The following is a 25,669-nucleotide window of genomic DNA, read 5'->3' on the forward strand; positions in this document are numbered from 1 at the left end:
GGGAGAACACTCGCTGTCACAATATATTCCTTCGGCCCGTCGTCCGTCGCGTACCAATGAAGTCTCTTCGAAAGGTAACTGTTCATTATCTGAGCTAAGTAACCACGGACACCCAATTTAGCCAGGGTCCCCTTAACCCAACCCCAGTTGGTTGAGTTAAAGGCATTCCTGATATCCAGCGTTACCACCGCGCAGCAGTTACCAGCGCCCGATGCTTCCCGGGCCAGACCAGCGGCCGTTACAATGGCGTCAACCGTGGACCGCGCTCTATGAAACCCATACTGCCGCTCCGATAGACCACTCCCTAGCTCTGTCTCTTCCTCGAAAGCTCCAGTGGACCACCCAGGTATCCTGGTTTTTCCGATTTTGATGTTGCCTAGCCCATTCCTGATGTCATGAAAGATGGCTTGATGGTCACTGTGGGTACAGTGTTCACTCACCCGCCAGACCACCCCTTGCACCAATGAGGTACTGAGGTAGGTTAGATCGACGATTGAGCCTAGTCCTTCGCTCCGCGGAAGTTCCAAGCAGGCCCCTGGTGTTCGTCACTTGACTTCCCCAGTCTAAAGCCCACGCGTTGAAATCGCCGGTAATGATTTTGGGGCTGTGGTCTCTCTCATATTGCGCTAATGTTGCACTAGGAGGAGCATAGCAACTGTAGATATGGACGCCGGAGATTTTCACCCGTACAAAGCTGGCCAATATTTCTTAAATGGCTTGCCGTCCACATGCCCATATCGTTGAGTTCTCCGATGAGTCTTTCACCCACGTAGCACTAATGTAACTTTGGAAAGGTTCATATATTACCGCCACGTCCACATTCGACTCTCGAATGGTTTGTGAGAGCAAGTCTTCACCTGCATCGCAATGGTTGAGGTTAATTGGTATCAACCTCTTTAGCCTTACGGTCCAGCTCTCTCTTATATGCCGGGCACCTGCTACCACCTCCAACGTGCCGGTCATCTACTCCCTTTCTCCTTTTGCACAAAATTCATCGTGGATCTCCAGTGCAGTCTTTAATAAGATGGCCCTCTTCACCACACTTCCTGCACCTTCTTGGCCTTTCGTACTCGCTAATACATGCTGCTGCAAAGTTACCGAAATCGAGGAATCTGAAGCATCTCCTTAGAGATATTTGCTCTCTAAGTCGACACATGGTCCAACCTATTCTTACCTTCTCCACGGTAGTCAGTTTAATCGTTGATTCCACCGACAAGCTAATAATAGCGGTCTGTGTACCTCCATATGCCTTCTTCATCCTTTTGATGGTGCTGTCTTCTAGGCCGCTAAGGTTGAATTGTTTCCTTAGCGCAGCACAGATATCCTCTGGTGATGTGACGTCGTCTAGGTCTTTACACTCGATCACTATTTGTTGCTTTCGAGCTTTCAAGTTTGCTTGCTCACGTAGCACCTTCTCCATCTGGCCGCGAAAGCTATTCAATATCTTCTCGCTAGATTTGTTTAGTTGCAGTAACAGATTCCCCTTTTGCCTGATACGGCTCACACAGCCACGTAGGTCTGTCAGTTCCGGATCGGCTTTGACTTTCCGGAAGATGTCGACATAGAACATATCTCCTTGCTTGGAAATAATGATTACTTTCGGACGAATCTTCTTTTTCTCTTTGTGCCGCTTTTTCCCGTCCACCTTTATCCATTTTTCGGGTTTACGAACTAAGGCTGTTCCCGTTTTGTCACAGTTGGACCCGTAATCGAAGAACTACCCGGAAGTTTCGCCGGCGCAGGTTTCTTTGGCGATGAGGCTTTTTTCTTCTTGGCCGCTTGTTGGACACCAAGAGATTCACTTATTCCATCCCTACTCCGCATGCCCGCGTTCTCGCTTATCTTATGTTGAAGTGCCGTCACCTGTGTTTCCCGTGTCTTTGCCACATGACGCTTGGGTGTTTTTTCCTCCACCGCCCTAATATAATAATAATCGTTGGCGCAGCAATCCATATTGGATCAGGGCCTTGAAGTGTGTTAGAGCACTTCATTCAAGGCCGCAACGGTACGCTACAGTACACTGTATGAGGCAATGTGATGAGCATTGCGCTCGCCCGAGATTATTACCCTGATTTGACTCAGGTACTTATTCACAGCTGACTCGACTGGTATCCGACGTCAAATCACGATACAAATTTCACTGCTTCCAATGAGATTTGAACCGCGACCTTCCGTACGACAGCCTTGTGCTCTAACCACTCAGCTATCCGGACACTAATATAGGACAGCCTAATATCTCGTATCAGAGTCCTGATATTTTGGTGGATGTCACAACTAATTCAGAACATATTTCTACGGTCCGCAAACTAGGATAATTACGATTCAGAGTTTGTTTTTATTCATTAGAGAAGCCTCGAAAAAACATCAAAATTCACAAAAAAAGTTCACAAAAATTTAGCTTTTATTATTTCTTAATAATCCTAGTTTTTCTTTAAGATGATCACAGCACCCTCTAGGGTGGCCGCAGAAAAACACCTTTTTTTGGAAATGGGTGTATAAATTACTCTGTATTTCAATAATAAACTATGCTATCATGCTGGAAAAATTATCACGCATGCTCAAGATATTAATAAATATATGCTGAAAAATTCATTTTTGTATCTTTATCCAGTTCTTCCCAAAAAATTTCTAAAAAAGGAAAAAAAAACGGCCTTCACACGGGATGACCCCCTTAAGGCTGTTCTTTTGTAAACGTACTCAGTTTATATGCATTGCCTAAAACCTGCAGCGCGTTTCTCCAAACTGGGAATGCATACAGCATGATAGAACTCACCACCCTCGCTATGAGTAGCCTGCAAGTATGCCGCGGTTCACCCACGTTCGGTATCATCCTTACCAGAGCCATAGCGGTGGATTCTTTTTCGCAAGTATGCTCTATGTGCTGCTTAAAATTGAGTTTTCTGTCTATCATCACCCCCAAGTATTTGATGGTATTGAAGTGATGAAAGTCATGGGGGGTTTAACGTGAGTACCTACCGTGAAGGCATAATCCCACGGTCCTCTTCGGACTCCCACGGCCCGCGATGTAGGCATAACCACAACCACCACGAAACTCCCATTAGGGGGCCAACCGCAAATAACCAGGCCGAGACCACATCCTCTAGGAATTCTCCTGGAGCATATGCTCTCAGAGGGCCATCGCGGTTCCCATGGTACCAGATAACCTCCGGTGAGGCTTCAGATAAGTCCCTTGTAGACTCGAGTCTGATCGCCCTCTTCGGGCTTGGAAGTGATGATACGATTCCCGATTCTAATACAGGCGTAATTTCTTTTGCGGCGCTTAGTGATGAAGACCGCTTCCGTCTTTTCCTCAGCGAGTGCCAGTCCAGCACTCTCTAACCAAGCTTTAACAACACTGATTGCTTCGCTTGAGTTTCGTTTGCTTCGTCGAGATGCTTTGCGACCACAACCAGTGGTATATCATCGGTTTAACCCACCACCATGGCCTCCTCCGGAACCGAAAGGTTAAGTACATCATTATACATGATGTTCCACAGTTGTGGGCCCAGTACAGAGCCCTGTGGGACACCCGCGGACACAACGTACTCCTTGGCTCCATCATCGGTATTATACCAGAGTGTCCGCTCTTGCAAGTAGGTATCGATAATAGCGGTGAGGTAAATGGGAACACCAACCGTCGCTAGAGACTTTCGTATAAGGTTCCAATTGACCGAGTTGAATGCATTCTTCACAGGGTCACGACCACACAATATTTGCTGGTACAATCCCTTCCGTGAATTGCATTTGCGGCGAAGCCAGTAACCATTTTGATGGCATCAATTTTTGATATTGCCTATCTGAAAGGCTCCCTTGGCCCTCGACGACTGGGCGTAATATATTATAAATAATCCGCTCCAACATTTTCCCCATAGTGTCTAGAAGACATATGGATCCATAGGGTAACTGTTCCCCCGGCGGTTTGCCAGCTTTAGGCAACAGCACCAGCTTCTGCCGCTTCCACGGTACAGGGGAAGTACCCTCAGACAGGCATGTTTCGAACAGCTCCGGGAACATATCCGGTCTACATTTGACGGCAAGTTTGAGGGCCTTATTCGGTATGCCGACCAGTCCCCGGGCTTTGCCGTCGCCTAATCGACTGCTTATCTCCACCAGCTCGTCTCTGGTGGCTGGTGGAATCGGCGTCACATTCAGGGGAGGCTGGAAAGTGTCAGTACCCCCTCTTGTTGGGAAAATAACCCCTGGATTATTTTCAACAAGAGCATAGGGAACGTGATCTGCCGAGATGATCGGCCTCTGCGGGTTTCCCTATAGGCATGCTCCTTTTGCCCTTAATCGACCCTACCTATTGCCCTCTGAGCCGTTCGTCTGGCTCTGTGGCAAATCGATCGAAGGCTGGCAAGTCGACTATTCCACCAATAATTGGGTTTTCTAGTGGGGAATGAGCATCTCCAAGGCATCGACGAGTCATATGCTTTAGAGATGCTTTGTGGCAGGTCCAGCCACACTTCCATCCTAGTGTTCTTTTGGATTTCGTCTTCCGGGGTGTGGGTTTCCTGCCTTGTGGCTCCGTCCTTAGTTCAAAGGTGATTGCCTCCTCGCTAGATTTCCAGAAAATTTCACGTGCTAGCGCAAGGCTGAGAAGTCAGATCTTCAATTGAACCAGTTCCCCCTTTCCGATAAGTGTTTACATCGCCTTCATTGGCCAGAACTACATCTAACTGGGCAAATACTTCTAATAAACACCGCCCCCTTGCGTTAGTTTTTTTGCTGTCCCGCACGATGGCCCACCCATTAAAGTCACCGGCTATCACCTCTGGACCTCGTCTCCTTGCGTCGTGAACAAGATCGTCAGGTCTTCAAATTCAGACAGTGTGAGGTTCGGTGGAGCGTAGCAGCTGTATACGAATACACCGTTTATTTTTGCCCACACAAAGCCACTAGACGCCTGACGCATGCTATATTGTATGGCTTGACGATCGCACGCCCATATCGTAGCTCCATCAATCGAATTTGGAACCCATACACCACCGTAGAGATTTCTGTACGGTTCATTAATGTTCAACCTCCATCACGGATTCGTAAGTGGTCTGCGTAAGCAAATCTTGTGCGACCCTGCAATGATTGAGGTTTATTTGTATTAACCTCATGTTTTCACTGCAGTTAACGCCTTCCTAAATTCCGGGCATTTACCACTTCCGGTAATATGCCGGTTATCCCATCCCTCCTTTCCTTCGCACAAAATGCATTTGGGGTCTTTATTGCACTCCTTGGCAATATGTCCTTTCTCCGCACACCTTCGACATCGATCGGAACGATCGATGCCCCTAGTGCATGCCTTCGCGAAGTGTCCAAACATCGGGCATTTGAAGCACCTCTTTAAAGAGATCTGCTCCCTTAGTCGGCAAACAACCCATCCAATCCGAACATTCCCCACGGCCAAAAACTTCTGCACTGACTCCACTGGCAGTCGCATTGTGGCCATTTGAGTACCACCATAAGCTTTTCTTAGGCTCACGATAGATCCTTCGCTGAATTCCTCCAACTTGAATTGTTGCTTCAAGGCAGTGTAGATTTCTTCTTTGGATGTTACCTCATCGAGATCCTTGCACTGTATGTAGATCTCATGTCTTTGGCAACGAACTGTGACATTCTCCCCAAGTAAGTCTATAACTTGGTTACGAAAGCCGTCAGTTTTCCCCACGCTGGATTTTTCCCCCCTTTCTGGGGCCTCCGGATTTTACTGACATTTCCGCCTAGGTCTTTTAGGTCGGAGTCAGATTTCACCTTCTCCACTATCTCCGCATACGTTAGATGTCCTCTGCTGGAGATTACAATTGCCTCCGGGCGAATCCACACCTTTGATTTCTGGTTCTTTTCTTGTTCACGACCTTAGTCTAACCACCGCTCTTATTTTCTTTCGGTTTTGCTTCGCTAGCCGACGTTCCTACTTTAGGCACTTTAAACCCTTCTGGACTTTTAGTTCCGTTTGTTGGACTGGTCAAGACTCCTTTTTTCCGTTTTGGTGCCTGTTGATTCCCCAAAAGCTCCTCCCTCTTTGTCTCGCACTCGCTTACTTGATCGGAGGTCGATGACCTTGTGCTTTGGTGTCACTTGGGTCACCTGTGAAACTATTGTGGCTGGGATGTCCAGCTTTTCCTTAAGCTTTCTTCTTCTTCTTCCCGGGACCTATTGTAAAGCACCCTGATGGCTCTCATCATGTTTTTAATGGCTTGGTGCACGTTGTACCTATCCTTGTTGAATTCGGACAGTTCAACTATTTTAGTCCTAAGCAGCATAAAAGGTAGTTCTTCTGGGTCAGGGCTCTGTTCTCGGCGAGTCTTGGTCCTTTTATTGACTTCTTCGCCTTTTTCAATTGCTACTCCCCTGAGCTTTCTCTTTTGCCGGCTTTGGTATTGGAGGAGATCGTAAAATTGATGAGCTTCTCCTGAATGGATCTATTTGCTGCTACTGCTCTTAATCAAATCCGATGGGTGTCGAAATTGCCTTTTTGGCCAACTATCTCCTTTTAGCCCATCCTTCTTTGCCTTTGCAATTAGTATTCTTGGCAGACTTGTGTTTCGTTTGAGCGTTAAAACACTTGTAGTATTAGATGTAACGGTGGTCAAGTTGTCCATCACCGAGGCACTGCGGGCGAGGGATATCGACGGCCGGGAGTCCGCTTGCTCACTCCCAAAAGCCGCCGGTACTGGGGTTCCGAGCACTTGCATTGTAACTTTACTTCTTCTGAATTTTATTTTCGCACCAGAGATGAGCAAACACTAGCCCATGCACAGTCAGAAAAGAAAAGTGCATGAACACATATTTACACATCAATAGGTATGCCCCAATCCGCCAGCTGGGGTCGCGCCTGATTGGAGATCTGGCCACTCCTCACAGGTCCCTTTGTCTGCCTGTCTGTCCGTCACACGCATTTTTCTCTGAGACTGTAGCAGCGACTAACACCAAATTTAGTGGAAAGGTGGGAACTTTGAACGCTCACGCAAACAGTCAGTCACATCCTGTTACGTCGAATCTAAGGGGAGGCCCCCATACATGCAAAAGGGAGGTGTACATTTTTTTCACCAAATATAGTCATGTGGGGTATCAAATGAAAGGTCTCGGTTAGTACTTTCCGAAGCTGGTCTTAGTTTTGACATTTGTTGGAAAGGCGGGAGGGGCGGGGGGTCGAAAGTGAACATTTATTTAAAGGGGCCATTATTAGAAACTGCTCAACCAAAAAATCTGAAAAAAATCAAGGGGCTGCCACTATATGGTGGCCACGCTGCGAAATACCTTCCATTCCGATATCCCTTCAAATAAAGTTAATAATAGTATATTACAATAATTTCCGTACACAACTATAATTTTCAGTAATTAGCTGCAGAACCACCCCCTTAAGTTCATCCTAGCACCGCGAAATTGCAGCAATAAAGGCTATAATATAGAGAGATTTTGATGGAAATTGTACTATTACTAACAAAGTTATAATAGGTCAACGCTGTCACTTCTTCGGAAATTCAAGATTTTGAATGTCAATATCACCCAAAAGTGGATATTCTCACCTAATATATGCGTTTATTACGTGTTAAGTACTAATGGGACAAATTCACACTGAAATGCCTTTATGAAAGAAATGCACAAAACCTTTCATACCTGAAGCTTCCAGCTTCCGGTTTCCCGACTTGTTTAGTTATTTGTATAACCAATTACTTTTTTTTTTGTTTTAACAGGTGGAAATCTTCAAAAGACTAACCTCAGGGTTTAGGGTTCAAATTTTACCGACTAAAACCACCCTCCGATAAGCTACGACTGATATTTCCCCACCCACCTTATATCTCCCACCCTACCTTATATCTCCGTTAATATTGAGAATTTCGCAAAGAGGAGCTTAATTCATGATCACTATTATTGGGGGAGGATTCGAGCCTGAAAATGGTATATAGGTTGGGCCTGAGTGCCAGGAAAAGTGCTGATTTTTGGAGGAATCTTGGGAAAAACTTTAAACGCTTATATCTTCGTTAATATTAAGAATTTCGCAAAAAGGAGCTTAATTCGTGATCACTGCTGTTGGAGGAGGATGCGGGAGGATCTGAGCTTGAGAATGGTATATAGGTTGGGGGGTCTGGGTGCAGGAAAATTGCTGAAATTTGGAGGATTCTTGAGAAAAACTTTAAACGCTTATATCTCCGTTAATGTTGAGAATTTCGCAAAAAAGAGAAATTTGTCCGTATCCCCATGCTACGTTAACTAACCATTTCATCCACAAGAGAAGGAAGCTCACCGGATGTGGTACGATTAAGGACCGTGGTGAAGTGTTATTTCCATCTGCAAAATGAAACCTTTAAACCAAATGGAAATTCTTATTTCAATAAAAACATTTTCTTTTAGATATTTTACGCCTTTCATGATTATTTGTCATTTATTTTGAATTGTGTCAGTTCAGTATTTTGTCATAATGATAATTTTAACATTTTTTTTCGATTAATTATTTCATATTTGAATTTTGTTTTTTTTTTCAAAAAGGAAATTTCGAGTAACATTGTCATTAAGTCTTTGTATTTAATTCTTCCTATTTTGTCTTACGATAAAATCGTATATAAAAGAGATACGACGACATAAAAAAGTTGTTAATATAAAAAAAAACTCAACAGAATTTCGAGTGTTGTAACGCTTAATACAATAAATTAAATTACTTACTTGACTAAGCATCAAAATCTATTTTATTATTGTTTAGTACATATCGATGAGTAGCTAAGTGAACTCTGTACATTTCGTAAATAACTCAAGTCTACGATTTAATACTTTGTTAGGATTATTTATACTTTTAGCTTTACCGGCCAATAACTAGTTCAAAACTCTGGAAGAATGCTTTTAGTTTCTTAAGGGGGTCATTTTGTAGTTTGTTATTGAAATATAGAGCAATTTATACACCCATCTCCAAAAAGGTGTTTTTTTGTTGCTATGCTAGAGGGCGCTGCGATCATTTTAAAGAAAAAAAAAGTAACCGGCATTTTAATATACAGACTTAACTACAGTCCGTAAACTAGGATTATTAAAAAATATTAAAAACTAAATGTTTGGTGCCGTTGTTAAACTTTTTTTTGTGAATTTACGTGTTTTTTCACGGCTTCTTCAATGAATAAAAAAAAAACTACTGAATGAATCGCAATTATCCTAGTTTACGGACCGTAAAAATATGTTCTGAATAAGTCGTGAAAATCTCAAAGAATTTCGTTGGATAGATTTTGAGCTATGGTGGCAGTCGATTTTCAACATGCAGTTTCGAGAAAAACGCATTTAAAAAGTAGAATGCAATTTTTAGCCATAAAACCTTAGCTGACCATTAATCTGCTATACCTAGTCCATAAACCTTAGGTTTCTTCAAGAAACACATGTATAGTCTTGACTTCAATTCTTGTCCTTTTAGCGAAGTCATTCGAACGTCATTCGGACCGATAAATACGAGCTTTATTACGGCGATCGACATAAATTTGGCATGTGACTTATTACGTGTTTAACACTATAATTTCCGAACGACTCCGAATATCAAAAAATCACTTTGCCCATATATTCTACACTATATTTAGATACAATTGATGTCAAAAACAAAAATTCGATTCCTCGGATCCGACACACGGGATGACCCCCTTAAGTAATTATCTGCCATATGAGCGTGTTTGGGAGTTAATACGTGGTAATGAGAAGTTACTAACAAATGAACGTTTCCTTTGTAGCCACAATGGTGATAAGCAGAGGAAGTCATTATTACTTGGACTCATATATACAGTCTACTTTGAGTTGACGCTGTCTGCTCCTATGTTTATATAAAAATATCGCTACAGTACTATTCCAAGTACAGGGATCTGCTTATCGAACTCTCTCTAGCTATGTCTGGTACTAATGTGATTTCACTATGCTAATATGATTGTAATATTCTAAAATTTCATTGTGGTGTTTTGATTTCGCAAGATATGGGCGACTTTGCTTTGTTCAACCAACTAATGGGTATTGAGTCTGTAACTTATTCTTGCAAAACTGCCAAAAACTTCGTTTTTTCCTGTTATCGAATTCAAAAAGCTCAACTAATGCAATTCGAATGCTTGCGATAAATAAATTATTTTAGATAATTTTCTTCTAGCTTTATGTTGAAATCAGCATAATTACTACAATTTTTTGAGCTTCCAGGAATTCTTGAAAAGTTGCCTTTAAAATTAAGACTTTCTGGTTGCTAGAACAGTATCTAGTCATATATATATTATCTATGTAATTCTCTAACAATACTGTTTCAAGTTTCATTTCTTAGATGCATGCATTAAAGGGGAGACAATGAAAAGCTCGCAAAGTCGGCAGGGCTACATAAACTGGGGACATGTTGAGCAGAAAGGTTTGTCATTCTTCAAAACGATCAGCGTAAATAATAATCACAAAACTCAAAACTACTTAAATATGGTGACAGGTCCGGCGACAGGTCCCCCAAGAAAATGCATCCAATGTCGTTGAAAACAACTTGATCGGATTGAGCAGCAAACCTCGGAAGAATGCTAAGACGTTCACCTCAGTCGACGCGCCAGGACGGCCCCAGCCCTGTAGAAAAATAGGCAAGGGTCATTGACGCATGAACGGCGTCAGGACCTAAGTAAGTTAGTCCGAGCAAAACAAATACGTATCTGCACGTTATATATTAGCACCCTGACTGGAAAGATCGAAAAATTCACAAGAAAGCCCTTCCTAAAAGGCGCATTGATATCTGCACTCTGCAAGAAACCTGATCTGGTCTAGTGCCAAAAGCTGCGACTTACAACGTGAACGTGGTAAAAAATGGCTATAAACTTCTCTATTTTGGTAGCGCACACACTTAATACGATGTTGGCGTTGCCACCTCTGAGGGTTTCCGTGATGCTATTAAAGAAATCGAACGAGTTGATGATCGACTAATGAAGCACACCATTATATTAGCTGATCGCACTATTCACTTCTTCACCCCGTACCACAGACAGGACGATTTGATGCCAAGAGTCTCGATTCAAAGACCTGCAACATGCCTGCTGATGAATATAGCGGGAAACACAACGAGAGAAGCTAGAGACCGCACGCAGTTTCAGTGTATAATGAAAATTTCAGATCGGCAAAGTTCGCTCCACGTTGGCAAGGTTTGTTCTGATGACAGGTTACGCCATTTGAAATTTGGCGGTGCTTTCATTTTACGACTGCTACTTTTGAATGTAATTAATTTGAATGAATCCGTTTTGAGAACTTCGGAAGGCACTATTTGCGCTGCACGTACTAATTATTAATGTCACTTGCATTAGTCTCGCCGCCTCCATTAAAAAACGAATTTAAGCTGGTGGTGTGTGCACTTTTAGTGGTATTTAATCGTATGATTTTCATAACATAATTGTATGATTTTCACAACAAGTGCACATACCTCCGACTTAAATTTATTTTTTATGAATGGCAGCGATGGAATAATGCAAGTGATATTATTAATTAGAACATGCAACTCAAATAGTGCCTACCGAGTAACTTTACACACAATTTTTGGTAGACAGCAGAACTTTAGTCTACCAAAATCCTTCGGCTTAAAATGTCTCTCAGCTTTTACTATAAAAGCTCTTACTATACAAGACCACAATCTCCGCAGTCCTCATGTATTCTTCCGAGACTTAGGCAGCAAATTGGGAACTTTAAGCCGTGTTCGATAGGAAGATTAGGAGAAGACAAAATTTTTAAGCGACATCGTGCCTGGACAGTATTGGATCAAATCAGGTGCAAACGGTTACGGTGGGCGAGTCACTTGATCCGAATAGCCGAATAAGACCTTGCACGTAGTCTGTAGGGCAATATCTATGGTAAGAGACGAGACAGGTCCTGTCTATATTGGAGCGAACGAGCGAAGTAACGAACTGGATGGCATTAGCAAGAGGCGTCTACAACTTTCGACTGTGGCAGGCCCAGATTGGACACCGGTTGTTGCCCCATTGATTTTGATAAACGCAATGTCGCTCATTAATACCGACGTATATGTAGGATTATGGGATTGTAGGGGAAGGGAAAATAACGAGTGATGTTACAATCTCACTTCATTTCATTAGATGAGATGCGCAATTAGGTAGGGAATAGCTGCTTGCGAGACTTACCCTTAGATTATTCTAGCTTCTTATATCAGATTACCTTCCAATGTATTAAACCTACCGATGTGTCCCGGTGGGATGTCAGAAAATTCGTATTTAGGCGTTCCTATTCGATTTCTGCTCCCGTTTGAGGAAGAAAGGCTCCTTTTTGGTCCCTAGCACCATTCCCTGGAAAAGATGACTTGACAGTCATTAGAATTTTAAGGATCGTAATTCAAGGGCATTGGCATGGAGACATGCTATCCAGCCACATAGTTGTCGGGCACATTACTGAATTAGGCATCCCCATCCTTAACGTTAATATCCGCATCCGTTTTGTCTTACTTAAATAATAGTCTTGACGGTAAGTAGTATAGTATTTATTGGTCATATAGTGCAACACACTTTATCAGTTCGGTACACTGAGAGAAGATGAGATACGGTGACCGAATGAAGGAGGGCCTTATCCACTTGAGAGATGACCACTCCAAGCTTAGAACCCAAGTCTTACCGGCTTTTGGGATAATTGCGACGCGGTGCACTACCCTGTGCGTCGTCCGGACTGCTTTGGAAGTTATCGGATGGTAGCAAATGTGTTTACATCTGCGGGTCCCGGGAATGATCAAGGGACAACAATAATGTCCAATTTCAGCTGTGCTGTGGTGGACCTTTGCTGTGCGTACTTTCATAGTGCAAGTATCGATTTCAATAATGACGGTACTAGCACAACCAAGCTAACGACACGATCCACAAAGCGATCTATGCAACTCTCGGGGTCACCAAGCCTGGTGAGCGAGATACTTCTTTTCGAAATGATGTCCAAATGAAATTATGTGAAAAGAAACGACTCTGCCATGCGAAATTACAAGAATGTTAATCGCGAAGCAAAGAAAGCCATCGCTATTACCCGAGCGGTCCATTACAAAGATCTTTACCATGTTTAAGAATTGCGGGGTCCTAAGTCCGCATCAACTTAATATCGGACCGGACCAAATGGGGAGAAACTTACTTCCTCTTTATTTAGTCCACAGACTCCTCGTTTAGGGCTTAGCATCCAAACTTTGTTAAACAATGTTTGGCAATGACGGCTTTACGGTTTCTTACCAGGGCAGCAAATCATCAGACGCTGCCTTACCTCTGCCCTGTTAGCAGTGTGACCGAAGCGGTTCGCAGATGTTAAGTGCTTCTTTATAAAGAACATAAAGAACAACAGAACATAACATGACTACGAATTATATTGAGCGTAAATCCGCTCATACTTTGGACCAAAGCTTGGCCAGAGTTGAACATATTTTTTTTAAGAATTACGGGGTCCTAAGTCCGCATCCACTTGATGTCGGACCGGACCAAATGCCTCTGCCCTTGTAAGAAACCGTAAAGCCGTCATCGCCTGACATCTTTATCATGAATTAGACACTTTGGACGGCGAGAGAGATAAAGTCGAGGAAGGAGTAAAACGAATGAAAACGGGAAAAGCCACAGTACCTGATGACATCGAATCTGAACTCTGGAAAGCGAAGAGCTGGGATCCAACACTGCGGCTGTGAGCGTATTCTTGACAACCAGATAACCGTCCATCAGGCCGGGTTCCTCAAAAACTGCGGAACTACTGACATAATCGATGGGCGGTTACTCATGCAAAAATGCGGGGAAAAGCATCGGCCTTTTTACATTGCATTTCTGGATATCTGAATCGTCCCTTTGTTGTTGTCATGAACACTGTCACACGGGACATCCAACGTCCAGCGCCCAATACACTGCTTTATTCAGATGATGTTTTCCTAGAATCTCATAGCAAAAATGATTTCAAGCAGTTTGTCCAAAAATGGAATGATCACCTCATGCAACACGATCTCAGATTGAATTTGAATAAAACTGAATTTTTGACGGTAGATCCCCATGAAAGAGTCACTATCACAGTCAATGGCAGCGACCTGCCCAGAACTTAGCGATTTAAATATCTGGGGCCAATGCTGTCAGACAATGAAGAACTGTATTATGAAACTGATTCACGCACGCTTCATTAGCGTAACCCGGATGAAGTGTCGTTCCACAACTGGTGTTCTTTGTGATCGACTTATCAGCGAACGTCTCAAGTCTAAAATTTACCACACTGTCGTCCTCCCTGGCGCCCTCTATGGTTCTGAGTGTTGGCGTAATATAAAAGACAATGAACGACGCTTCGCGGTAATGGAGACGATGATGTTAACTTGAATCAGTAACATAACACACCACGATCACGTCCGGAATGAGGGATATTCGCGGTCGATATAGGGATGCACCGATCGTGGAAAAACTACGAGAAGGATCTTTGATGGTATAGTCACGTAATTCGCGCTATCGAGAATTCCCTTGCCCAGATTGATCCGAACATCGAAGTTGATGGGGTAAGACCAAAAAGCAACGGTAGCTTGATACGCTGGATGATGATCTGAAAGACGACTGCATGCAGACCTCATAACCGACCTGAACGGGTCAAAGGCTGAAGAAGATCACCCAATCCCCTCCGCGAAACACTCTACTTTCAATCTGTCTTGATAATCCCGAGGGAACAATCGAAAATAAATTTCGTTAACTAACTCTCGAATACTACAGTAAAGAAGTTGTATTGAAAAAAAATGCATGCTGGCTTTCGAATCAATCTTGTACTAACGAAGTCAACGCCTTAGAGAGAATACAAATTTTATCTCGAGAAACATCAATAGCAAACTGCATAAAGAGGGCAGTCCTAAATAGCTCCGAACCTTTATTAAATTATTTATGAAGGCGTTATGCGTCCCTGAGTATGCTACGAACCTTGCTAATCCATATCAACAAAAACGGCAACAATATGTCAGCCTTTGACGTAGTTACACGTATGGTTGATCTTCGATGATTCCTCATAACATATATTTGGAATGAAGAACTCGTAGGACAGATTGCTGATTGGCAGTAGGGTTGTCTTATTAGTGTGAGATTCTCGTTGAGCTTAGAGGCAGTATATAGAAAATAAATATATCATTACGCACCAAATATGAATTTTACATAGAAGACGGCCCCCATATATTTGCCTTGGAGGTTACACGTTAAACTACGTACAATTTGTGGCTTTCTCGTCGAATCTGCGATGGTACCAACATATGCTTCGGTCCGTAGGTTGTCCTGACGACCTGTTACCCGATTGCCCTTTTCGAACTTCGTTAGAAGGCTGATAAATGGCCGCTATTGTTGCATGCGCGTGCACCTCGTGCACCTTAGCGGCCGCAGCTGCCAGCGCCACCGAAGAACCGGAGACGCACGCGAGAACCGCCTTGATACGATCCGAGAGTCGTCGCAGAGTGATTTTAATAAGTCGTCGTCGATTTAGCTCCCAACCAATTGCCTCATTTCGCGAAGGAAGTGTTCCCCGCGGTTCACGACGTAGCGCATCCAGGCATCAGGACGTCAGATCGGTTAGTCACCGAGAAATACTTCTGGCCCTTCATGAATAAGGACATCAACCCCTGGGCCAGAGAGTGCATGGCATGCCAAAAGTGTAAGGTCACCAGGCATGTAAGAAAAGAAGTGGGCTCATTTCCCCGCACTACCAAGCGGTTCCACACCATACACCTTGACATCGTAAGACCTTTGCGAGACTCGCACGATTACAGGTATTTCCTTACAATCATCGGCAGGTTTACGCGGTGAGGCAATACATCTGAAGGACATTACAGCGCAATTTTGTGCCGAAGCCCTCTGTCAAGAGTGGATCTTTCGCTTTGGCGTCCCTGCAGTGATCATCACTGACCAGGGAATGCAATTTGAGCCCACCCTTTTTTCGGAGTTAGGCAAACTCCTGGGATTCAAATGTCAGCGAACTACGGCTTACTACCCGTAATCCAATGGGATGCTAGAACGTTAGCACCGGACGGTGAAAGCCGCCATTATAGCACGCGGGGATCCGTCCTGGACTCAGGTCTTGCCTCTCGTCTTACTCGGCCTACGAACAACCCGCCGAGAGGAGTTTGCTGTCACCCCCGCGGAGCTGGTATACGGGGAGAACCAAAGACTCCCAAGTGATCCGGTCTTCGATAGGAGATCGGGTCTCACAGATTCGGAATTGCTGCGCCTGCTGAAAGATAACCTTCGCCACATAAAAGTCACACCTCCCACACGCCACTCGTCGTCCGCACCTGCCTGCGCGCCCTGGTCAGGACGGATGCTCTCCGGAAGCCGCTGCAGCCTCTATACAAAGGCCCGTACCGTGTTCTCGACCGGGGAGAGCATTTCTTTCAGCTCGAGATCGGGAGACAGAAAAAGGCTGCTCCTTATCCAGGCGGGAGCCCGTTTGCGCCCCAAATCAACGTCACGTTCGCTTCGTCGTATGATGAAGAACGCAGTTCCGAGTTCGGTCGCTGCAACCCCTAGGTTTCACCTGGGGGCGCAGCTATGTGGCGCAGCGGGGTTAACAACATTCGAAAATTTATTTCGAATGTTCTTAACTCGATTGACAGTGGCTACCATCGGTGTTCTCCGTGGCGGAGCAGGCCGTGATTTAAAAAAAATAATGAAATTATTAAAATGAATTTAGTATGTTGTTAGTACGAGCAAAGAGTCGGGATAAGGGGGAGAGTTGTCCTGCAATTTATTGCTTCAATTGTATTTAACTCAAAATATAGTTAATTAGTTAAAAGTTATTAGTCAAAATTTTCTCGCAGATACTTTACGTACTTCGCCTGATCTAAAGATAATCAGCTGCATCTAATGAACCCATGACGAGTATGAAAATTAAAAAGAAAAATAATTTCTTCGTTTTGATCTTTATCATTTTCATTGTCTCTGGTTATTGGAACAAACATCATAACATAACATAATTTCTTTATATCGTTTACAAATGTGCAATAAGCAAACACTCCTTAAAACCATATAAAATTAAAATATAATTAAAAAATAAAATAAAAATTTGTATAAAATATCTGAAAAAAAAATACTTTCATTTGCCAAAACTTTTGAAAATTTTGTTTAAAAGAATAAAAAAATACAATTTTCCTATGCAATCAAAAAATAGAACTTATGAAGATTAAATTTAAGTATTTTTATCATCATCATTGTATCTTATGTACCATAGTCCAACTGAAAATACTTTAGTTCGGAATCTGTACAAATGCAATCTGATTGACATAAACAAATCAAATACTCAACAATGTAATAGATTCACTGGAAAATCAAAGATTTTCAAATTAAAGGGAATACATCGAGACCATCCTTAAAACTGCTGCTTCATTTTTCAGTTTCAGCTTCGGTCCTCGTCAGATTGCTCTTCTCAATGTACGTGTTCATTTAGCGTTTCAGATTTATCTGCATATTCGATAACAGTGATTAATTCATCTTTCGTACATTTTAATCCTATTTACAAGATTTTTTTTGTATGCATGCATCCGTGCTTGGTCGATTGAATTGTGTTGCATTCGCAGGTCTTAAACCAATCACGAACCATTTTTGTATCTGCTAATCATTCAATTTCATTCCTGCCTTAACCGAATTTTCATTTTTTTTTTTGTAATTTGGTTTTTATTTGTAGCGTTTATTGAACAATGCAACGCTTTTCTCGTTTGCATTTGCGTCGTTTAATTCTTTTTGTTGATTTTCTTTCTTTTTGTTTGCAACTTGCAATATTAATATTAAACAAATTAATAAATATATTAAATATATTCAATAGAAAAGAAAAAATACGCTAAAAATCATTTTGTATATAATATATATATATAAACGTGAAGAAAAGTATTTATCAAAAGAAGCCGGCTTATCTTTTTTTGTGTGATTTCAACAAAATTGTGTGCTTGCAGATTTCAAAAGAATCAAATGGGTTCCCACCTTTCCGAACAGATTCCTGTTCAACGATGCAATTGGGACTTTCTTCATCTTTCCGTTTTTATTATTCATTTAATAATACTTCTTAAATAGTGATTATTGTTTATAACTTATATTGAGATTTGAGTTCACGTCGTTATATTCTTAAGCTGCAATAGTTTGACTTTGAGCTCCTGGAACGTTGGTCTTCGGGCAGGATTCAAATCCCACGCTTGGCGCATCATTTCGTAGATTTCGGGTGGACATCCTTCGGGTGCTTCCATTTTATAGCCGACTTCGACGTGTTTCACTACGTCCGCTAGAGGCTGAATGGAAATAAAATAATTAATGTGATAAAATGACAGCATAACATGAAACTAAAATATTTCCATAGAAATCAAGAAAAAACATTATTCATCTACGAAATCTTGAATTAATAGAGGACATTGCCTATTGGAACTGTGAATTGATTCAGGTGGGAGTGCAATCAACCTAAAATTCGTAATATTAATGTCAAAACGCAAATTTGATAATAGCAAGAAAATTGAAAAGGGATAACGTTGTCCATGTTTTTCCTCTCGTTTGTTTAGGACACTTCATTGTGCCAAACGAAATCGTTTCACTCAGAAATAGATTTTTCTTTCTTGATGTATATGTGTATTTTCAAACTCCAACCGTTTGCCGTTCATATGAGTTTACTTTATGTGATGACGATGTCATACAAGCCTTAGAGTACGATAAATTCATGTGAAATACACAACTTTGACTTTCTATAACTTTGTTAATAATATAGGGTAGGCCATTTAATGTGAGCCCATCTGGCAACCCTGTAACTTTTGGCAGGAATGTCAGATTGACTAATGACATACCGCATTTGAAGCGTCAGTCCAAGACAATTTATAGCATGGAGCAATACACTCCAAAAGAATGCGCGGAAATAATACAACTTTACATTCAAAATAAGCTCTCAATTGTGTTAACTCAACGTGCATTTCGTAAAAAAAAATTAAGTGAAAACTGCTCCATCTAAAACCATTTTGCAGCGTTTATACGCAAAATTTATTAACCACCGCCTCAGCAGTACCAGTCACGTATCCAGACAACATACAAGACGTTCCGATGAAAATACTGAAGCCGTACGAGCCAGTACTGAGGAGACTCTGAGAACATCGAGTTATCGCCGTTCCCAGGAGTTAGGCATTGCAAGAACCACACTCAGGCGCATAATTCCTATCGATTTAAAAATGTTTCCATACAAAATTCAATTGGCACAAAAATTAAACCCAGCTGATTATCCGAAATGCCTTAATTATGCCAAAAGGGCCGTCGAAATTGTTCGCAATGAACCAGACTTTTGGCGAAAAATCATCATGTCGGACGAGGCCCATTTTCAGTTAAATGGAGACATAAATAAGCAAAACTGTCGCTTCTACGCTACCGAAAATCCTCAATTAAATGAATCTCTTCGATCAAAAAGTGACTCTGTGGTGCGATGTTTGTGCGGAAAAGGTCATCGGACCGTTCTTTTTCGAAAATGACGAAGGAGCCTGTGTTACCATCAATGGCAAGTGATATCGGGCCATGATTCGTGATTTTGTCATGCCAATCATCGAAGAAAATGACATGGAAGGCTTCTGGTTTCAGCAGGACGGAGCAACTTGCCATACTTCATGTGCTACAATCCATTTTTTGAACACATTGTTGCCCGGAAGGTTGATATCCAAAAATGGTGACTTTCCATGGCCACCGAGATCACTAAATTTGACGCCACCAGACTTTTTTCTGTGAGGCTATCTCAAATCCAAGGTATACATGAACAATCCAAGGACTTTAGCTCAACTCAAAAACAACATTCGACGCGAAATAGCCGGCATATCAGCCGAAACATCGACCAAAACGATGGAAAACGCTAAAAAAAGGGCACATTTGGGCATCTAGGCCAAAGGTAAACATTTGAAAGATATCATTTTCAAAAATTAGCTGGAACAAATCTTCTTGAACTAAAATAAATGATTTTTAATATGAATAGCAAAAAAAATGTTTTTTTTGTTTTTTTTTTCCAGAAACAAATGGGCCCACATTAAATGGCCTACGCTGTAGTTGGATTTTTGTCAAACTTTCCAAAATTATGCATTATATTACAGTGGATGGCCAATTTATTAGAGCCAGCTTTGAAAAAACACATAATTTCAGTTTGTATACAAGGAAAGATAACATACATGTTATCAATTTTTACAAATTCATTCAGTCAAAGGGTAGTATAGATCCCAGGGCGAAACACGGATTGGTATCCACGATAGATCATAAAACCTGAGAAACACCTTCTGAACCAACACCAACAGCTCTACTACCAAAACCTATCTTCACCTCCGATAGTGACCGCTGGGAGCTCTGCAGAAGGAGAGGGATGAAGGCGAGTCTCCCGCGCTTAAAAACGGGACAAATTGTACCAACTGGTGCTCCAGGTTGGGGGTTGGGTAGAACCGACAACCCTACACGGAAAACAACTTGTTACGAAGCCACAACAGGAGCCTCGGACTGGGCTGATAACACAACAACGAACCCGGCAACGACAACGTAACAACGATTTGCGTACTTTCTCATGGAACGTGCGCTCCTTGCACAGAAAAGGCGCTACCAAGCAGCTAGCCGATACCCTATCCCAATAGAGGACTGATGTAACAGCGTTGCAGGAGATGCGCTGGACAGGAACAGGTTTCCTGGAGAAGGGCCATTACACCATATACATAGTATAGCCATAAGTCAATCAAACAAATCTTTATTTCTCAGGAAGTAATAAACCAAATCAATCGAAAAGTACACCTTTAGAAAAGGGAAACATAGAACTTTCAAACGAAAGAAAAATTATTCGAAATGGCCGCTTGCAGCTTCACAAGCTCAAAGTCTGTGAGGCCATGTATCGATCGTTTCACGTACGGTATGAAGCGGCATTTCCCGAGGTGCTCGCACGATACTGGCCTTCAAACTCTCCAAATCGGTGTGGGTTTGATCGCAGGCAGTCTCCTCTCACTTAGCCCAGAGGCTGTAGTCCAGAGGATTCAAATCTGGGCTGCCTGGGGGCCCATTCATCCGCGGTTATGAAGTCAGGAACTTGCGTCGCTAACCACTGCTGAATTATCTTGGCGTTGTGAGCGGGGGCCGAATCCTGCTGGAAGCACCACGGCTTTCCAGCGAATAGAGATTCACTCAATGAATTGACTACATCCTCCTCGTATCCTTTGGTTTTGACGCCGGAAAACGGTGCACAAGCAAACGTGGGCTTCTCCAGACTGAATCACTTGTAACCAAATTAACCACGTGTTGATTCGCCAACTTTCAGCCTTGATGAATTCTTTCTGACAATCGAGTGAGAGAATTCGGTATCCTGACCAAATCGATAAGACTGACTATACTTACCCTGACCAATGTGCGAGGCCAGATAAAAGCAACGGGATCACTCTCAAGACCATTCGACATCAACAACGATCTAAGACAGGAGGATTGCCTATCACGCGTCCTCTTCAATCTGGCCCTGGATGGACGATTCCGTAGTCTACATAACGACGGAAACTATGAACGATACCATGACCGTCAGGTTGTAGATAAAATCCGACGCAATAGGTTCCGGTGGGCGGGTCACTTAATTCGTATGTATGAAGATGATCCAGTCCGGAAAGCCTATAAAGGCAATATCTATGGTAGAAAAAGAAGACAAGGCAGACCCTGCCTGAGATGGAGCGATGGTGTAGGCCAGGACGCCAGACAGCTTTTGAGGATACCGAATTGGTAGACCTCGGACCTCCTGTAGCTACTTCACCACAATCTGGGGCGGCCACTCCAGAAAGTTTGCGTAGGAAGCGGATGCAGTGGACTGAAAATATTTATCATCCGCCCTACTGCGAGGTCAATGGTGACATAGGCGGAGGCAACAACAAGATCATGCCGCACTGCAGGCAACAGTTCCAGTACTTGCCGAAGCACTCTTCTTCATGGTCCAGCTGAAGCCTCCGCTAAGTTTCGGGAAGAATTCCAAAGAGTGTGTATGGAATCCTCGGAAATGGATCCTTTGCATAGACCAGGTATTCCCAGGTTCTATGCATCTCCAGCAACTCCGAAAATTCTATCTCAAACCAATGATGAGACTGTGTCCTGACACACCGCTCCCGCAACTACAATCACTTGCGCAGTTGCGACCGTTAGATTGCACCATCAGAAGGCTCATTTTCGCGTTATTAAGGAGTGGCCGAAAAAATTCATCACGGAAAATTCGTCTAGAACGTCGGCGCGACTCATTGTGCCAGAACATTGCTAGGCTGAGCCAAATCAGCACTGGCAATTTTAGAAAACAGGTGAAAAATAACGGGCAGAGGGATTACCGGAACTATGTTATCTTCGTAGAGTGGAGTGACTGGAGCAAAATATTGGGGTGAACTTCGCGGGTTGCCCGCCCAGCGTGTTGACTGGATTACCGTTGAAGATACCCGTCATGTCACTATGTCAGGCATGAATTTAGAGGATATTATAGAAGGGGAAGTTCGACGAGCCATAAACAGCTCGAAGAATTGAAGAGGCCCTGGTGTGAATCAGATGCAGGATTTCTAGTAGTTAATCAATATTCATCGGTTGACACACAGCATAAATCAGCTCATTAGTCACCCTGAGCAATTTTCACCCTTCCTCACAGCGGGAATTACCTGTCTTATATCCTATTCTTATTAAAAAGGACACGGTACAGGACCTTGTGGATAGAAAACCGATCCTGTCCGAGAAGCAGAAGGACTGTCCAGCCCATCCGCATATGTAGAGACATTTTCCAGGGGATGTATTGAGTTCTCTTTGGTGCTGTATGACCCTGAGTGAATGATGCTAAGGAACATGGTTTCGCAATAAAATATGGCCTACGAGCTAAGTGCGAACTGACGCACAAGATGTATGCTGGTACTGATGATCATCTTAGAAGTCTGTTACGAATAGTACACAAGTTTAGCCGTTGCCCCAATTTGAATTAGACAAGTGTCGAATTCAACCCAGTCGCAAAGGTCATCACGATCCGCATACCGAACATAGTATTGGTAACCTCCACATACAAACTATGATAAACATCTACATCTGAAGAATACTTTGCTGTTCGAATTCCTGCGACGTGTGAAGCTGGTACTGAAATCGCATTCCCCGGGGAAGAATGCAATAAACGCACTGAACATTTTCCATATCCCTTCACGGGCATATTGCTGAGGACGAAAATCGATCTGGGAAGCATCCAACGGCGGATACGGACTACAATGTCTAAAGTAACTCCCAACAATATTACTTCTTCAGAAACTTGGGAGGATTATTCCCTTCATTTTTTTCAGGCAAAGATCATTCGGTTTCCTTCTTTCAATAAATAATACCATTGTGTTTTTTCTCGATTTTCTGATGATTCACTACTGAGGGTCCAACTGTCAAATCGTTGGCGTATTGTTTATTTCTACACACTGTTCTGACGTCTCGTTGAGCAGCTAACAGAGCTAAGTCATCCGCATGAGCTTGGCAGTTCATATAGCGATAGCACTACCTCCTTGGCAACAGTTTTTTATTGCTTCTATTGTCAAGTAAAGGTCAACTCCTACTTTAATAATAATAATAATCAATCAATGTTAGAGCACTTCATTCAAGACCGTAACGGTATACTACAGCACACTAAAAGAGGCAATGTGGTGAGCATTGCGCTCGCCTGAGATTATTACCTGCATTTGACTCAGGTACTCATTCACAGCTGAGTCGAGTGAAATTTGAACCGCGACCTCACGCTACCACAGCCCAACGCTCTAACCACTTGAACCATCCGGACACCCCTACTTTAGCACACAGAATTCTTGACATTAACATAACATTAACTGAAGTACTACCAAAAACATGCTCTCTGGCAGCATCACAAAGCTTTTGGAAAGACACACAGGCAAAGGTCTCTCCGTGTCCATGAACACCTCCATCACGTACTCGTCTTGCGTCCTCTATCTTGAAAATTTAGAATAGGTAGGTAGGTATCAGTGGCTGCTCCGCTCCAATTAGCGCTGTGGTACGCCGTTTTGATGCTATAAACTTATAAGTTCGCGACTGCTATTATGAGAATAGAGAAGCAGAGTCCAGGTGGTTCAGATCTTCAGACAGTTCTCCCACCCACCATCTAGAAATCTCTCCGAGGTCCCCAAAGAATGGTTTACCCAGTGCTCGTAGCCTGACTCTAGCTAGAGCTGGGCAATCGCAAAGGAAATCCCTGAGGTTTTCTTCCTCTTCTCCACAGCTTCGCAACGGGAATTGTATGGTATGCCGAGCCAGGGGGCATGGTCCCCTATGGGCCAGTGCCCCGTGCAGACCGCCGTAATCTCTCGCGATCGGATTTTATTATAAGTGGGCCAAATCCTCCTTGACTTGACACAGATGGTGAGCCTTCGCCATCTGAGATTTGCGGCTGTTAAGTAGTGCGAATAGATTCCGCCCTTGACACTCCAGCGAGACATCGACGGTACCCGCCGAAGGACTACCAAGGGTAGAGTCCAACCTGGCCATTCCGTCAGCCGGCCCATTTTCCTCTATGTTCCTATACCGGGAACCCAGAGAACGGTAACCTTAAACGTGCCGCCCACACTGTTCTGTGCGTTTCTGCACTTCCCCACAAGCCTGGAGGATTTCGTCATTGAGTACATGGCCGCTTGGCTGTCGGTCAGAATGTCAATGTTACGCTTGGAGCTCGGATCATGCCCCAGCCATCGACTGGCTTCCAGTGTCGCCAGTAGTTCCGCTTGGAATATACTGGTAAAACGTGGGAGAATGTATATTCGGGAAAACCCCCGAACCGATTCTACAGACCATCTTTAATCCGTCGGTGAAAAATACAGTGTCATAGTCTTGCAACACGCCGACGGTCTTCTACTTTGCTCTGGTTAGAAAGTCCGTTGGGAATGTCCAGATTTTAAAAGGTATTTCATCCACCATCCGGACTCAGGTATTCTGAAGGAACTGCACGCTACAACGTATTTAATGTGGAGGTCTAGGGGGATGAGATGCAGGAAAACATTGAGAGCATTTGCCGGGCAGAACTGCAGAGCCCGGTAACACCTGCACACGCGGATCCTTGAAAGCCTGCCACCACACAATAGAGCTGTACGATAGAATTGGATACACCAGAAACCCCATTTCTATGCAAAGGTTCTCTTGCAGGAAATAGGGGGCTATACAGGCCTTCTTAACCCTCAGTTCTATGTTCAACCGCCAATCTAGCTTTGCATCCAGGATTACAGTCAATGGAGTGGAAAGGGAAAGGCTCGCGCGCGCCTCGAAATTCCGTCGCCAGCCGACGTAAGTGAAGCAGATGGTAATCATGGCGTACGATTAGGAAGGTGTTTTGGTGTGAGATTGTGTTGATATAGGTACTAATGTCGACGGTAAAAAATATGCGTATTTTTCACACAAAAAGTAACATCCGCAAATTCATAAATGACGGCGAACGCACGATAATGCGCGACCACATCTTCATATCTCTATTGTGTCTGTATTCGGCGAATATGGTTGAGAAACTGTGCCACATGCTCTCTCGATACGAGTCCTCCGAACGACGACTTGGTCCAGAAGCTCAAGGAACCGATGAGGGGAATCCGTTTCATTGATTTGACCGCGCTTAAAGACGCCATAAGCCGACGCTTCCGTGAACTAATTAAAAGAACTATTAAACGTAATCGCGGCTTCCCGAACGCTGGTGCCGTATTATCGAAAGCCAGGGAAATGACAGTTGTAAATAAATTTTGGTG

General features: G+C 43.2%; 1 protein-coding gene across 5 annotated transcripts in view; it reads right to left on the minus strand.

Moving 5' to 3' along the window:
• Nucleotides 1-16,837: 16,837 nt before the first annotated feature.
• Nucleotides 16,838-25,669, minus strand: part of LOC119658918 (tyrosine-protein kinase CSK) — a 142,228-nt gene continuing 133,396 nt past the window's right edge. For 4 of the 5 annotated variants that reach the window (XM_038066740.1, XM_038066741.1, XM_038066739.1 and 1 more), the window contains one exon: nucleotides 16,838-18,205. In XM_038066740.1, coding sequence (XP_037922668.1) covers nucleotides 18,029-18,205 — 177 coding nt within the window. In that variant the 3' untranslated portion in view covers nucleotides 16,838-18,028. The remainder of the gene's footprint in view (nucleotides 18,206-25,669) is intronic. The other variant, XR_005250303.1, reaches the window with a different exon arrangement.

Source organism: Hermetia illucens, chromosome 6 (assembly GCF_905115235.1).
Source record: "Hermetia illucens chromosome 6, iHerIll2.2.curated.20191125, whole genome shotgun sequence".
NCBI lineage: Eukaryota > Metazoa > Arthropoda > Insecta > Diptera > Stratiomyidae > Hermetia > Hermetia illucens.